This window comes from Vipera ursinii (assembly GCF_947247035.1).
Source record: "Vipera ursinii genome assembly, chromosome: 3".
Classification (NCBI taxonomy): Eukaryota; Metazoa; Chordata; class Lepidosauria; order Squamata; family Viperidae; genus Vipera; species Vipera ursinii.
Window position 1 is genome coordinate 4373653 of NC_139516.1, and position 17307 is coordinate 4390959.

Consider the following 17307-nt stretch of genomic DNA (forward strand, 5'->3'; position numbering starts at 1 on the left):
GGTTGGTATGGCTAAGGACAATTATTTGGACACCTAACAACAAAGATGGGGAAAGAAAAAGAACTAAAACACATCATGGAATCCCTTAAAATGTGTGGGCCTTTCCCAAGTGGGCCTTCGTCAAATCCCCGAAATAGATCCAACAGTTGCTCCTCCATAATAGACAATGAAGAGGACAGTAAACAAAGCAACGTTGTCATTCCACACGTTGCAGGGATGTCGGAAAAACTCAGGAGGATCTTCAGCCAACACAACATACGTGCACAATTCAAACCTTTTGTTATTGTTAGTTGCGAAGTCATGTCCGACCCATCGTGACCCTATGGACAACGTTCCTCCAGGCCTTCCTGTCCTCTACCATCTTCTGGAGTCCATCTAAGCTCACGCCTCCTGCTTCAGTGACTCCATCCAGCCACCTCATTCTCTGTCGTCCCCTTCTTCTCTTGCCCTCAATCTTTCCCAGCATTAGGCTCTTCTCCAGTGAGTCCTTCCTTCTCATTAGGTGGCCAAAGTATTTGAGTTTTAGCTTCAGGATCTGGCCTTCTAAAGAGCAGTCAGGGTTGATCTCCTCTAGGACTGACCGGTTTGATCGCCTTGCAGTCCAAGGAATTCAAATTCAAACCTACAAATACACTAAGGCAGAAGCTTGACCACCCCAAGGATAAAACACCCAAGACACGAACTGAGCAAAGTGGTATGTGCAGTACAATGCAGTGAGCCATGTGCAGATCTGTACATTGGGGAAACAAAACAACCACTTCATATACTCATGACACAACATAGGAGAACAAACCCTTCAGGACAAGATCAGCACTCCACCTGCATTTAAGAGACAAAGGCCACTCTTTCAAAGTCCATATTGGACAGAGAAGACAGCTGGTTTGAAAGAGGGTTCAAAGAGACTTCGACTCCTAGAATTACTGAGCCACCATGGAGGAACTATGGCCCCCTCATGACTTGTGGACTTCAACTCCCAGAATTACTGAGCCAGCATGGGGAAACTATGGCCCCCTCATGACTCGTGGACTTCAACTCCCAGAATTACTGAGCCAGCATGGGGAAACTATGGCCCCCTCATGACTTGTGGACTTCAACTCCCAGAATTACTGAGCCAGCATGGGGAAACTATGGCCCCCTCATGACTTGTGGACTTCAACTCCCAGAATTACTGAGCCAGCATGGGGGAACTATGGCCCCCTCAGGACTCGTGGACTTCAACTCCCAGAATTACTGAGCCAGCATGGAGGAACTATGGCCCCCTCATGACTCGTGGACTTCAACTCTCAGAATTACTGAGCCAGCATGGGGAAACTATGGCCCCCTCATGACTCGTGGACTTCAACTCCCAGAATTACTGAGCCAGCATGGGGGAACTATGGCCCCCTCATGACTCGTGGACTTCAACTCCCAGAATTACTGAGCCAGCATGGGGGAACTATGGCCCCCTCATGACTTGTGGACTTCAACTCCCAGAATTACTGAGCCAGCATGGGGGAACTATGGCCCCCTCATGACCCGTGGACTTCAACTCCCAGAATTACTGAGCCAGCATGGAGGAACTATGGCCCCCTCATGACTCGTGGACTTCAACTCTCAGAATTACTGAGCCAGCATGGGGAAACTATGGCCCCCTCATGACTCGTGGACTTCAACTCTCAGAATTACTGAGCCAGCATGGGGAAACTATGGCCCCCTCATGACTCGTGGACTTCAACTCTCAGAATTACTGAGCCAGCATGGGGGAACTATGGCCCCCTCATGACTCGTGGACTTCAACTCCCAGAATTACTGAGCCAGCATGGTGAAACTATGGCCCCCTCATGACTCGTGGACTTCAACTCCCAGAATTCCTGAGCCAGCATGGGGGAACTATGGCCCCCTCATGACTCGCGGACTTCAACTCCCAGAATTCCTGAGCCAGCATGGGGGAAATTATGGCCCCCTCATGACTTGCGGACTTCAACTCCCAGAATTCCTGAACCAGCATGGGGGAACTATGGGCCCCTCATGACTCGTGGACTTCAACTCCCAGAATTCCTGAGCTAGCCTGGCTCAGCTTGGAAACCTCTCCCTTTCCCCTCAGCGTGGCTGGCTCAGGAATTCTGGGAGTTGAAGTCCACGAGTCACAAAAGAGCCAAGGTTGCCTATCCCTGCCTTATACCATTTTAGATACAGGCTTTTAAATCTCTTCTTACAAACCTCCAGTAATGGAGCACCCGCAGCTTCCGAAGGCAAGCCGCCGTTCCACTGTTGAGGACCTAGTAAGACTACCGCCATGAACTCTACATGGTTTTGCTTTTGAAGCACACTTTATTTTGGTGAAGCAGACTTTATTTTGGTGAAATTCAGGAGAATCATAGCTGGCATGATTCGACAAGCTTGAATTGAAGGACCCAGAGTTCCTTTCATCTGCCTGAACTCATATTTACTTCAGGGTAGCGTTTCCTAGTAATCTTGGCTGTTTGCAATCTACTTGTCTCCACAAGGAACTATTTGGGGCCTTAAGGAAAAAAGCAGCCTCAAGTAGATTCAAAATGTCTCATCAGAGAGAAAATGCTCAAAACATTCCACAAGTTTCTTCCTTCTTCAAGTCTTAACTAGGCCATTCTTCACAGAATACAGATGCCTGCAAGATTAGAAGTAAGGATAACATTTAAAATATTCACTAGGGCGTAAGAGATAAATTAAGGGCCAGTTTGGTCTCTTGGCTAAGGCAGAGGTCCCCAGCCCCCCGGTCCAAAGACCGGCACCGGGCCACGGCATACCAGAAACTCGGCCATTGGAACAAGCGAAGCCCCATCCATGGAATGCAGGCAGCACACGAAATCGCACCCCCTCCGATCCGTGGAAAAACCTCTCCCCACAGAACCAGTCCCTGGTGCCTAAAAGGTTGGGGGCCTCTGGGCTAAGGCACCAGGCTAGAAAGTGGGAGACCATGAGTTCGAGTCTCACCTTAGACCTGAAAGCTGGCTGGGTGACTTTGGGGCAGTCACCAGCAGACCAGGAGTTCTAGTCCTGCCTTGGAAGCATGAAATCCAGCTGGATGACTTTGGGCCAATCTCTCTCTCTGTCTCTCTTTTTTTCCTCTTTCTCTTTCTTTTTCTCTCTTTTTCTCTCTTTCTTTCCTTCTTTTTCTTTCTCTCTTTTTTCTCTTTCTTTCTGTCTCTGTGTGTCTCTGTCTCTTTTTTTCTCTTTCTCTCTTTCTTTCTCCCTCTCTTTTTCTTTCTTTTTCTCTCTCTCTCTTTCTTTCCTTCTTTCTCTCTCTGTCTCTCGTTTTTTCTCTTTCTTTCTCTTTCTTTCTTTTTCTTTCTCTCTGTGTCTCTCTCTGTCTCTGTCTCTTTCTCTCTTTTTCTTTTTCTCTTTCTTTCTTTCCTTTCTCTCTTTCTCTCTGTCTCTTTCTCCCTCTCTCTTTCTCTTTCTTTCTTTTTCTCTCTCTTTCTCTCTCTCTCTCTCTCTCTCTCCCCCCAACCCACCTCACTGGGCTGTTGTAAGGAAAATAGGAGGAGGAAGGTATGTTTCATATGTTCACTGCCTTGAGTTATTTGTAAAAATAATAACCGTGGGATAGAAATAAATAAAAATAAAACAAAATAAGTATAGTAGCAATTGGAATTCTGAAATTCGTTCTGGGAAATATTTGGAGGGGATTTAGACAGTAAAGATATTTAAAGGGAAGGAAAAAAAATAGTTAAAATGAAGATGGCTAAAAAAATCTGGGCATATATGGAGAGGCAGGGGAATGATCTCTCTCTCTCTCTCTCTTTTTATTTTACAGCAAACTAGTGGGGTACCTGATTCTTCGGACCCCAAGACAGCTAGAGCTGTTGCTTTTATGACAGCAGTGAAGAAATCTCTGAGCCAGCAAAATTTTGATGTATTTTCAGAAACCCTCCATCAGTACAAAAGAAAACACGATTTCAATGCTATGTTATTTCAGCTGAGTGGACTTTTCTTAGAAGACCAAAACACCCACGTCCTAATGCGAGGTATTTGAAGTGCCCAGGTTTGTCTTGTAGCAATAGTATGTATGAATAACAAAGAGGGATTCAATAGTACTTGCATTCCTTTTGTTAATACTTTGATTAATATTTTGTTGGGTTTTTTTAAATATAGTTCCAAAGGCTTCCTTCTGCTGATTGCATCTGCATCTGTAGCTACAGTGTTAGGGGATTATGGTTTCTAACAAGGGTGTCACGTACTGCAGCAGGCGCAGTAACCGCTATGGCTAGCGCACAGAATAATTTTTTTTAATTATTACGGTTGGTGGCTCAGCCAGCCAGATGTTTGAACTAGATAATCACCTTTTTATCTCCCCATCAAGCCCCAGGATGTCAGCTGTTTCAAGGTAAGCTGCCTTCTGCAATTGACTGATGGGGATTTTGTCAATGCCGAGGGCATTCAGGTGATGCTCCAGGTGTTTTGGGGCTTGCAGTTGGTATTATCTTTGCTTTCTTTTGCCACAGTCATTTTGCTTCTATTCGCAGATCTTCGTATTTTGTGATTTCCTCCAGTCCTTTTCTCTCCTCTTCCGCTGTCTTCAGGTACTGCCAGGCCCACTATCCAGACTTTCTTTTTGTCTTTCTTATCGACACTTGTTCAGTTTGACATTTTTTAAAAAATTCCATTTATATCCCGCCCTTCTCCGAAGACTCAGGGTGGCTTACAAGCTTAGCAGTAGCCTTCATTCTATGCACTGTATATGCCTGCTTGTTAGGGCTTTCACACACACCCCAAGCGGCATTATTACAAAGTCAGCATAATTGCCCCCAACAATCTGGGTCCTCATTTTACCTACCTCGGAAGGATGGAAGGCTGAGTCAACCTTGAGCCTGGTGGGATGCGAACCTGCACTAATTGCAGGCAGCTGGTGTTACTTAAGGAGGCATTAGCCCACTGCTCCACCATTGTATATGGCAAGTGCTTGTCTATCTGAATTCTAAAGTCCCAGAGCAATTTAGCTTATTTTTTTTTCTTTTTGGGGTCCCGTCAGTTCTTGCTTGCAGACAACTGGGTATTTCTTGCAGATCTTTCCGTTTACTATTGTTGCTACTTTGTCATGCCATTGTTTGTGGTAAGTCTGTGTGACACTGTTGCAGCAGGCAGAAAGAAACTAGGAAATCCGCTGTTTCTCCAGCTTCTTTGTAGAAGTGGTGTTTGCTGTCTGTTGCTTTCTTCTCAATTCTGGCTTCGTATGCATTTGTTATTTATTATAATATTTTCTTAAATAATATTAATTACTATGTTAATAAATATGATATATAGTAACACAGAGATACACTTAACACAGATACAGTCCAACCTAACGAATGTATCTCCTGTTCCTGTTCCTATTTTTCCCACAATCACTCTGTCAGGACCCACCCCAATCCACGTTTTAGGAAAAAAAACCTCTTGGAGTCAGTTCTAGTCCAAAAGGAATTTTTTACTAGGACATGCTTGGTTGTGGAAATACAAGACAGGACTTGGTATTGTTTTACAAATTGAAACTTTATAAAGGGTTCCCGGTTCAACCCCCCTTCCCTCAACCCCATTTGGTCAGCCCCCCATCATTTTACTTCGTGTCATCCCTTTCGTGGGAAAAAGGGAACTTCGAATCTTTACGGTTATTGCCTTCTTCCTTTACAGATTCAAATGGAGACACAGGCCAGATGCCTCCTTCCCTAACCCTCCCCTTTGTTCCCCCAATTCAAAAGGTTTCCCTTGGTCTTTGGAATAACCTAAGGCAGGCTGAATCCACATGCGCTCCTCCTTCCTCGGGAGATGGCAGAATCCATGGGGGGGGGATAATGTTTTAAACATACATTTATGAATGTGATATAAATGGATTCTGACACACCCTCTGAGAATCACTGGCTCAAAGATACCCAGCTGTATTTCATGCTTATGAAAGGACTAGAACTCACCATCTCCTGGTGATTGGCCCAAAGTCAGCCAGCTGGCTTTCACGCCTGAGGCGGGACTAGAGCTCACAGCCTCCTAGCACACCAAACTGGCTTTTTTGGTGAATTAAGTTCTCCTTGTGGAGCCTGAAGATACTGCCAATTAAAAGGACTTTTAAGTGACAGCTGAAGGCAAAAACCAGTTGTTGAACTAAGGTAGAAAGAGATGCATTATGCCTCCCGGAGGACTCACAGACCTGTCTTAACCTTCGTCCCCAAACAACAAAACTACTGTTGAAAAACCATTGTTTTGCCCATTTCGGCAACAGCCTTAAGATGTGTGTTCGGGGGGGGGAGGGCAGGGGGAGGTCCACTGGCAGATAGGCCACTCCTACGCTGTCAGCTGTCACCTTGTGCTTGCTTGTGCTTCAATGCTATGCGGTGACGGACTGCCATGAACTATGGGGAGGGGGTAATGAAAGGAGGGCATGCTTGGGGAAATGGAAGTAAGCGTTGTGCCTTCTGTAGACACTGCCTCAAGGTCACCCAGCTGGAAGGAAGAGGGAGCTGCATGCCAAACTGCAGTTGGACCGTTAGGAGAACATCTTGCCTTGGCTACGCAGGGTTGGGCAGTGAGAGACAGTCAAGGGAGGGAAAAGCAGAACTTAGGGATTTGGGGCACGATTCTCAGTTCTGGCTTTGCAATACTCCAGTACATTTGATCTCTTAACAAACTATAACAGGGGTAGGCAACCTTGGCTCTTTTATGACTCGTGGACTTCAGCTGCCTGCGGAGCTTAGGACTGCCCCCGACCTCCGTTCATTCCGCCGGGACCTGAAGACCTGGTTCTTCGAGCTCTCTGGCCCAGGCTGAGAATTTTTTAATTTTAATTTTAACTGGGTTTTTTATTTTTCTCAGGGTTTTATTTAATCTTTTTAAATTTGTTTTAACGTTTGTATTGACTTTCTTTTAAATGCCCTGTAAACCGCCCTGAGTCCTTCGGGAAAGGGCGGTATATAAATCTAAATAAATAAAATAAATAAATAAATAACTCCCAGAATTCCTGAGCCAGCCACGCTGAGGGGAAAGGGAGAGGCTTCCAAGCTGAGCCATGCTGGCTCAGGAATCCTGGGAGTTGAAGTCCACGAGTCATGAGGGGGCCATAGTTGCCCCATGCTGGCTCAGGAATTCTGGGAGTTGAAGTCCACGAGTCATAAAACAGCCAAGGTTGCCTACCTCTGAACTATACCTTTCTCAACAAAGGGAGCCAAGGATCGTTTCTACCTAGAGGTTTAAGTTGTGGCAGGTGTGATATACACTGAATCGTTAACCAAGTTTGCATCATTAACCACAGTGCTGGATTTCCACCTGCTGAAATGCACTCTGCATTTTGGCAGAAACGGGGCCAGCGTTTGACCCTATTAACTTCTGTCACCGTCTTTCCTTCTTTTTTTTCTTTTTCTTTTTTTAAATTTGCCAGAGTTTTACCAGTTTATTCGGCCTCAGCACAAAAAGCAGTTTGACGAAGCTTGCCGTTCCCTGACCGGAGTCGGTTGCGGATACAAACCTGAGCACAACCTTCTGCAAGAAGATAGATTGTTATTGGCTGAAAATGCAGGTGAGGCCAACTGGCAGCTCCAGCGGCACTGAAATGTATTTTTCACAGAAGCCACCCCTTTCCCAGGAAAAGAGTAACAATGCTCTCGCCAGAACAGAGCGTCCTCTTCCAACCAGTTTTTGCTTTCTGCCTCTGTGGAGGCATTTCTTTCAAGCTCTCTCAAAAGAAAGCAAATCCACCTTAACAAGGAAAAAAATGACTAGGTTTCTTTGCCCATTTTCTTCATCAGTAACTGATAAAATCCCTGGGATTAAATGGACCTGAATCTTCCCAGGAACTTCTCCTCCCACCTGCTGTCAGCCGCTGTCAATAAATCTGTTTGTATTAATGCTGCAGCTTCCATGCTTAAAGTTTTAATAGCTTCCGACTGTAAGTCTCGGAGCTCCTCAGAGCCTTCCTCTGACTCTGATGTCACTCCAGGCCCCCCCCTCTCCTCCTCCTCCTCCTCCTCTGATTCCTCAGACTCAGCAGCCAGATCCACTGGCTGGCGAGGAATCAGCACAGTATTGGTCCGTGGCATGCCAGCAATCGGTCCACACAAACAAGGATAGCCCCATCCGTGGGATGCAGGCAGCACAGAAAACCACGCACTCTCAGGACCCCGGACAAACCTCTCTCCCCGGAACCGGTCCCTGGTGCCCAAAAGGTTGGGGATCTCTGCTATAAACAGCCCAGAGTGGCTTAATAGCGAGATGAGTGTCGTTATTCAATTTAATAAATAATAATAAATCAATAATAACATTTCTACTTAACTTAAAATATGTATCTGTTGCCTATCTGGCCTGGGGAGTATGGCTTTGTTACCGCCAGCTAATTGAATTATTTCTTGGGAGGGTTTTATGACCCTCGGTGTTCGGATGCATTTGTTGTTTTTGCTGCTAAACCAGGGGTCCCCGGTCCGCGGCCCACTACCAGGCCATGGCCTGTTCGAAACCAGGATGCGGGAGAGAGGGGCACGCGAGGGGAGCTTCGTGCGCGAGCTGAAGTGCCTGCTGCTCACACGAGTGGAGCTTCGTGCTCAAGCGCAGGTACCTTATCCGAGATGGTATAGGGCAGGGATGGCGAACCTTTTGGAGACCGAGTGCTCACACTGCAACCCAAAACCCACTTGTGTATCATCGGGTGCCGGGTGGGCGTGGCCCATTGGGTGGGCGTGGCTGCAGCGGTAACAGCAGCCTGGGTGGGACTAAAAAGTTCAATCCATCAATTCCAACTTTGCGAGATCTTTTTTTTTTCTTTTTTTTCCCCCGCGAGAAGTTGAAATTTATCAATTGAACCTTTTTTTTTTCTTGCACACAGCGGCGGAGGCCTAAAGTGAAAAGGTTTTATGAAACCCAGCTGAAGGCCTAGGACTGGGGCGATGGCGCGCGTGCCCACAGAGAGGGCTCTGCGTGCCACCTTTGGCACCCGTGCCCTAGGTTCGCCACCACGGGTATATAGGTTCTCCTCCTTGAGCAGGGGGCTGGACTAGAGGACCCCCAAGGTCCCTTCCAGCTCCCTTCTATTCTACTCTACCCTCCACCTTCGCACGCTGTATTCACGTGAGCGGAGGGACCATGCGGCCGCCACTCAAACAAATGGAGTTGTGCGTGTGCTCCTGCCACAAACATACCTCCCTTGGGACAGGCTGGGCCGCCAAGCTGCAAAGTTTGGGGACCAGTGTGGTAATCGCTTCTCAAGCTTTGCCCTCCTTCAGCCAGCCAGCCAGTATCTCTTATCTGGTTTTCTTTGATTTTAGGACGGGAATGTGAGAAGAAAATTACTTTTTTGGAAGATTCCACCAAACAGCTTAATTCCGTGCAGCATTTAAACAAAGGCGGATCCCACCTGACGGCTGATTTAAATGCAAAAGGTACGCCTTAAATAAAGTTCCTGATAATATCTGTAGGGCGCTTTTCATTTCCAGTTCATCGTTAAAACTGTATTCAGTCACGTACTCACACTGGGATGGAAGCTAAATAAGACTTTGAATTGGGAGAAAGAGGGACTGCCTGAGCAGGGGGTTGGACTAGATGACCTCCAAGGTCCCTTCCAATTTTATTATTATTATAAATGCTCTTTTGAAGATTTAGGCCCCAGGTAAGGAATATTTTTTTTTACCCTTCTGCTGCTCATTAGTCATCCAGTGTGGAGTTCAAAACAGAGAATTGTAATTCTTTTAGCAGGAAATGAAGTATTTCTGTTACTTTGAATCTAGATTAACAAATGTGGCGTGTGTAGCTCGGAGCAATAATTCTCACTTCTGGTTTACTAATGTAAGAGGGCGAGTCTGCTTCTCGGTAATGGGATTGCACATGCTTTTACAATGAGAAAATTTATTGCGTTATATTCTGGTTTCTGCTTTGAAAAATGCAAAAGCTGCTTCTGATGATGCACAGCAACCTGGAGAAAACAGTAATAAAGTTGCTAAGGAGGATGTAAAGGGGTGCAAGTCTGGGTTTTCCAAGAACAATAAAGAGGGGAGACTCAAAAGAAATAACATTAATTTCAATGTTTCACACATTTCCAAAATCTGCAAAGTTCTCGTTTCCTCCATCTCGCCTAATTTCCTAGGGCTTGACGTACTGCCCAGCAAAAAAAAAAAATATTTATTTGTTTGCTTGCTTTTTATTCCCCCTGTATTACTTTATAAGCAACTCAGGGTGGCAGAAAGGGCATTGTACACTTTCCTCCTCCTCTTTTCCCAACAATAACCCTGTAAGGTGGGTTGGGTTGAAAGAGATGGAGGGACTTGGCCCAAAGTCACCAGCCAGCTTTCATGCCTAAGGTGGGACTCACCGTCACCTGGTGATGGGCCCAAAGCCACCCAGCTAGAATATGCGCTTTCCGGATATTCCGATATAGGGAAACCAAGCAGATCACGAAGAGGTTACCATGTTACCAGGGAAAACTGCTGTTAGGTAGTAGTCTTAATTTAGAATTCAAAAGGTCCAGGATTAGCTTGGATTGCTGCCACATACTCTACACGGGGCTATCCTTGAAGACTACCAGGAAGCTAAGCTGGTCCAGAATGCAGCCATGCAATGATAGGCATCCCTCACTTTCCTCCTGTAACATCTCTGCTCTACAAGCTGCATGGATTACGAGTGGCCTGCCTTTATTTTAACCCAAGTATATCCGGGTGTCCAAACTTAACAATTTTATGGCCTGTGGACCTCAACTCCCAGAATCCCCCAGGCGGACTTCAACTGTCAGAATTCCCCAGCCAGCTGCGCTGGCTGGGGAATTCTGGGAGTTGAAGTCCGCCTGGGGGATTCTGGGAGTTGAAGCCCACAAGTCTTAAAGTTACTTAGTGTTTTGACCCCTGATATATTTGGATTAAGGGACGTGGTGGCTCAGTGGGTCAGGACGCTGAGCTTGTCGATCAGAAGGTCGGCAGTTTGGCGGGTCGAATCCCGAGTGCCGCGTAACAGAGTGAGTGCCTGTTACTCGTCCCAGCTTCTGCCAACCTAGCAGTTCGAAAGCACCTAAAAATGCAAGTAGAAAAATAGGGACCACTCCGGTGGGAAGGTAACAGCGTTCTGTGCGCCTTTCGTGTCAGTCACGCCGGCCACATGACCACCGAGTCATCCTCGGACAAGCGCTGGCTCTTCGTCTTTGAAACGGAGATGAGCACCGGCCCCCTAGAGTCGGAAACGACTAGCACGCATGTGCGGGGGAACTTTTACCTTTTAATATTTGGATTAAACTTAATGAAGACCACACCTAGAATCAGGATTAACTGATTATGTGCCATCAAGTTGGTGTCATCTCTTAGCAGATACACCTTCTCCAGGATGATATGTCCGTCTCCTAGCTCTTTAACAGTGCATCCATCACTGCTGTAATCAAGTCCATCTTCTTGACAATTTTCCTTTTGTCTTCTCCAGGGAACTCGATCCAGAGTAACAATTCGATATGATTATTTTAGTCTGGTCATTTGTACCTCCAGCAAAAAGACTGAACCTTGCTTTGTTTTGAGGACCCGTCTCTTTGCTTTTATCTTTCCGTAGTAACCTTAGAAGTCTTCTCCCACTCCAAAGGGTCAAGACTCCCATTACCGTCCCTGCAACATCCAAGAACCATTTACCGGTGGTCCTCGGCTAACGACCACTATTGAGCTCACGTTGATAAGCAAGACGACGCGTTGAAGTGCATTCTGCCCCGTTTTCTGACCTTTCTCGCCAGTTTGTGAAAGGGAATCGACTGCAGTTGATAAACTAGTCGTACGATTGTTAAGCGAATCCGGCTTCCGCCACTGACTTTGCTGGTCGGAAGGTCACAAAAGGGGATCACATGACCCCGGGTCATTCGAAACGTCCTAAATCAGGGGTAGGCAACCTCGGCTCTTTTATGACTCATGGACTTCAACTCCATGAGGAATTCTGGGAGTTGAAGTCCATGAGTCATAAAAGAGCCGAGGTTGCCTACCCCTGTCCTAAATGCATACCAGTTGCTAAGCATCTGAATTTTTATCACGTGACCCTCTGGTTCCTGCAGTGGTTGTGTGAAAAACAGTCATAAGTCTTTTTTTTTTGTTTTCTCTCAGTTCCCTTGTACCTTTTAAAGCAGGGGTGTCAAACTCAATTTCATTGAGGGCCGCATCAGCATTGCGGTTGCCCCTCAAGGGGCTGGGTGGGCGTGGCCTACTGGGTGGGCGTGGCTAGGGTGCATATGGCCTACTGGGTGGCCTTAGCCAGCTCTACATCGTTGGCATCAAGGGTGCCTATGGGGGCCTGGGCAGGAGTGGGACAGATCTGAGGGTCTCTGGCAGAAGGAAGGTCTCTGGGCCAGGGCCAAGGCAGCGGGGGCCGTTCCCTCACTGTTTCCAGGATGGCTTTGCGGGCCGCGTGAAACCACTTCCCGGGCTGGATCCAGCCCCCCCGGGCCTTGTGTTTGACATGTCTGTTTTAAAGGATCTCTGAACAAAAAGGCTGTAAGTCGAAGGCTACCTGTGTTCAGAGCTCAGTTATTTCCGAGAAGTAGCCACAAAAACCCGCAGGTCCAAATGAACCCAGGTAACTTGGGTTTCCCCGCCGTGTTTAGAGACTTTGTTCTGTGTTCTGTCTCAGGAGAAAGCAGCGCCAAGGTGTCTGATGACTGCCCCCGAAGTTTGTTCAGTACCGCAAAGGAGAATGACAAACAGACACGTCTGTCGGCTTATTTGAATGACCTCAAGACGTCCCTGGACAAAACCGGCTTTAATACCTTTAGGTCAGCACTCCTCGACTACAAGAAGACAGGCGACTACGACTCAATGTTACCTGTGGTGGTGGGCCTCACTACGGAAAAGCCAGAGAATTTTCACCTTCTACAACGTAAGTGCCTCTCTGGCTGTTTTTAGAGTAAGCTGAACTGTGTCCATCATTCCCAACATTGGGTGCTGGGAAAGATGGAGGGCAAGAGAAGAAGGGGACGACAGAGAAGGAGGTGGCTGGATGGAGTCACTGAAGCAGGAGGCGTGAGCTTAAATGGACTCCAGAAGATGGTACAGGACAGGAAGGCCTGGAGGAACGTTGTCCATGGGGTCGCGATGGGTCGGACACGACTTCGCAGTTAATAACAACGAACTGTGTCCATACCTTGTTAGGTCAAGGGCATTATGGTTCACGTGGTGGGAGGAACATTGCCTTCCCCAAGGAATTCGGCAACTGCTAAATTCTGGCGGCAAAACAAATCTGAAAGTAATTAATTGCAGAAGTCCCAAGTATTTCTATACGGGAATAGAGAAAGCTCAGAGGAATCCTCTCAGGCGGTCGGTCCTTCTACCCTAAGCAAACATCAGTCACGATTGGATTATTCAATCAGGAGCGTTCAACCATGGCAGCTTTTAAGACTTGTGGAGTTCAACTGCCAGAGTTCCCCAGCCATGCTGTCTCAAAGCCACAAGTCTTAAAAGTGGCCAAGGTTGAACGCTCCTGATTTAGTCATCCTGATGCAGACTTGGGATCACCTTCTCCTCAGATTAGGATAGCCCCTGACCCTGTTTGCCATTCAGAAGCCCTTGAAAACCAGTCGGATTAGGATGGGCCAAGTGTGTGAAAGGCCCCATTTCCTGGTTATGTTGACACGGATGCCTTATAATATCTCTTGGCTGCTACTTGTATTCAATTTCTTTTCTGTATTGTGTTTTAACCAATTTGTTTTTATGATGGTTTGTCACCCAGAGTTACTGTTTTATGATGGGTGGCTACAGGGAAGGGAGGGAGGAAGGAAGGAAGGAAGGAAGGAAGGAAGGAAGGAAGGAAGGAAGGAAGGAGACTAAGGTCATTGGTGCTCTCTGAGGGCTGTTTTCTTGCACACATTTTGCTACCTAACTAAGTAACATCATCAGGGCTGGAAGTGATTTCAGGTTGCTCTCCTTTTTTGTACTAGTGCACAGGTCTGCAACCCACGACTCCGGAGCCACATGCGGCTCTTTCAGCCGTCTCCTGCGGCTCCCAGTCCTCTACCATGTGCAGTCCAAAAAAAAAAAAGTGGGACTAAAAAAGTTCAACCAATCAATTCAAATATGCAGGGTAAGTGCCTATCTCGCCTTGGCTCCACTCTTCGGTCAAACCCTGTTCTGCGCATGCGCGCATGTACGCGCATGCGCACACATTTTTTTTGCGGCTCCCAGTTTTTCCTTTTGTGAGGGAACCGGTTCCGAGTGGCTCTTTCACTGCTTCAGGTTGCTGACCCCTGGGCTAGTGGCTTGCTCTGTCAGTGTTGGTGGGAGTGTTCTAGGTAATCCCTTCACTAGGCTATGATTTACTGTTGACTGGTTTGCCTGAATTGTTAGTTCTTTGATTGGGGTGCTGTTTATGGTTTGATTGTTGGCCTAGAATTAATCTTGACAGTAACTCCGGGTGAAGAACCATCGTAAAAAGAATTAAATTGGTTAATTTCTGCTTATCCGGATGTCGATTGCTTGGCGAGGAAGTGTTTGGGTCCTGAGTGAATTAGTTCACGAATTCCAGTATTCTCTCACCCAGCTGTGAAAACTGTGCCTTAGCTCTCTTAACTTTTGGTTGGCATTGCTTTGGCATTAGAAATGGTTCCCGTTCGGCACAGGTAGCCTTCGACTTACAATCGCAATTGAGCCCAATTATATTTTTTTTTGGTTGCTAAGTGAAACCTAGGTTAAGCGAGTCGTGCCCCGTTTTATGCACCTTTCCTGCCCCCGTTGTTAAGTGAGTCACTGCAGTTGTTAAGTGAATCTGGCTTTCCCGTTGACTTTGCTTTGTCAGAAGATCACGAAAGGGGATCGTGTGACCCCGGGACGCTGGAAATATTATGGACCAGTTACCAAGGATCTGAATTTTGATCCTGTGACCATGGGGGGATGCTGCAGGGTCGTAACTGTGAGAAATGGTCATAAGTCACTTTTTTCAGCGATGTTGTAATTTTGAACGGTCACTAAATGAATCGTTGAAAGTTTCTTTTTCCTCTGTGAAGTTTGTCAAGCCTCATAAAAAGGAAATAGGACAGGCTCCATCTTCTTGAAGATATGCTAGCAATTATTATAGTTAAGGACCAGAATGAGTTGAGCTTGACAAATTTTATGAACTTGTTGAAATCAGTAGATCTTCATAGTATGTGCACAAAGAGGGATCTGTTTTTTTTGTCTTTCTGTCCACTCTTGCATTCCTCTGCACTATATCAGATGTGAAAAATATCCTGTCTTATTATTCCTAATTTCCTGTTTCTGCATTATCCCTTGATTTGAATTTAAAATGAAATGGCTTTGGTAAGGCTGTTTGGAAATTGCACAAGTTCTTTTTCCCTCAAATTCCCCTAAAGTGATGGGATATGGTCCTGTAATTTGGAAATAGGATGTGGATGATTGTGATAATCATGACGATAAGGATGGTAATGGTAATGATGACGATGATGGTATCCATTCAGACACGTCCGAGTCTTGGCAGTTCTGTGGGCCACGTCTCTCCCCACATCCTCCGATCTTGCATTGTCTCTTCGAAATGTTTTAGGCTCTGCCCGGTGTCAGCTTTAAAGTTTTCCAGCCACCATGTCTTTTGGCAACTCGTTTCCTTTTACCGCTAATTCTTCCAAACATAATGGCTTTCCCTAGTGGATTTTCCCACATGACATAACCCAAATAAGTGAGGCCAGAGGATATGGATATAACAACATTACATAAGCCTCGAAAAAGGCATTTCGGTTTCACAAATAATATCTAGGGATCAGCACAACAGGCTGTCGGATGGATTTCTCCACTCCCTTAGTCATTAATTCATGACTTCTTTTATTTCTGTGCCAGAAAATTGTAAGATGTTTCCTGCCTCTTAGAAAGATCTCTTCCCCCTTCCAACCGAAAAAGCCAGTTTTATCTAACAGTTAAGGGACGCGGTGGCTCAGTGGATTAGGACGCTGAGCTTGTCGATCAGAAGGTCGGCAGTTTGGCGGGTCGAATCCCGAGTGCCGCGTAGCAGAGTAAGCGCCTGTTACTCGTCCCAGCTTCTGCCAACCTAGCAGTTCGAAAGCACGTAAAAAATGCAAGTAGAAAAATAGGGACCACTCCGGTGGGAAGGTAACAGCGTTCCGTGCGCCTTTGGCATCTAGTCATGCCGGCCACATGACCACGGAGACGTCCTCGGACAAGCGCTGGCTCTTCGGCTTTGAAACGGAGATGAGCACTGGCCCCTAGAGTTGGAAACGACTAGCACGCATGTGCGCGGGAACCTTTACCTTTTTATCTAACGGTTAAAACACCAAGTTAGAAACTGGGAGACTGTCAGTTCTAGTCCCTCCTTAGCCATGAAATCCCATCTGGGTAACTTTGGGCCAATCGTCAGGAGACCGCGAGTTCTAGTCCTGCTTTAGGCATGAAAGCCAGTTGGGTAATTTTGGACCAGTCCCCAGGAGATGGTGAGTTCTAGTCCCATCTTAGGCTTGAAAGACGGCCGGGTGACTTTCGGCCAATTATTCTGACTCTCGATTCAACTCACTTCACAGGGTGGTTTTTGTTTGGGGAATTAGGAGGTGGAAGGTGTACTAAATATGTTCATCACCTTGGGCTGTTAATTAAAAAAATTAATAACAAAAGCAGGATATAAATAAGATAAATAAACTGTGTGGCATCCCCACAGTGACGTGATTGAAATTCAGACGCTTGGCAACTGACTCCTCCTGATGACAGTTGCAGTGTCCCGGGGTCACGTGATCATCTTTCGAGTCCTTCTGACGAAGCGAAGTCGACGGGGAAGCCTTGAACCACCATCTTATTAACTGAACAACTGCAGTGATTCCCTTAACAGCCGTGAGCAAGATAGTTTGGTAAAATCAGGCCGAATTCACCTAACAGTTGTCTCGCTCAGCCACAGGAATTTTGGACTCAGTTGTGGTCGTAAGTAAAGGACTGTCTGTACTGTTTTCAGGCTTTCTTATTATTAGAAGCAAAAGAACGTGGCAGATCAGAGCAGAGATACAGGAGAGGATCTCCTGAAAAAAGTCAACACACCTAAGGACCTTAAGTGAAGCATACCAAGTCACTTGTTGTTGTTAGTTGCGAAGTCGTGTTCGACCCATCGCGACCCCACGGGCGACGTTCCTCCAGGCCTTCCTGTCCTCTACATCTTCTGGAGTCCGTTTAGGCTCACGGCTCCTGCTTCAGTGACTCCATCCAGCCGCCTCATTCTCTGTCGTCCCCTCCTTCTCTTGCCCTCCATCTTTCCCAGCATGAGGCTCTTCTCCAGTGAGTCCTTCCTTCTCATTAGGTGGCCAAGGTATTTGAGTTTCAGCTTCAGGATTTGGCCTTCTAAAGAGCAGTCAGGGTTGATCCCAAGTCACAAAAGGCCCCAAAGTCTTTGGAATCCTCTCAGGCGATAATT

The 17307-nt window shown here is 46.6% G+C and overlaps 1 protein-coding gene across 4 annotated transcripts in view; it reads left to right on the forward strand.

Moving 5' to 3' along the window:
• Positions 1-17307, forward strand: part of RTEL1 (regulator of telomere elongation helicase 1) — a 147370-nt gene that overhangs the window by 109939 nt on the left and 20124 nt on the right. For 2 of the 4 annotated variants that reach the window (XM_083360825.1, XM_083360826.1), the window contains exons 29-33: positions 3776-3986; positions 7361-7498; positions 8386-8526; positions 9237-9350; positions 12550-12795. In XM_083360825.1, coding sequence (XP_083216951.1) covers positions 3776-3986; positions 7361-7498; positions 8386-8526; positions 9237-9350; positions 12550-12795 — 850 coding nt within the window. The remainder of the gene's footprint in view (positions 1-3775; positions 3987-7360; positions 7499-8385; positions 8527-9236; positions 9351-12549; positions 12796-17307) is intronic. The other 2 variants (XM_083360827.1, XM_083360828.1) reach the window with 2 other exon arrangements.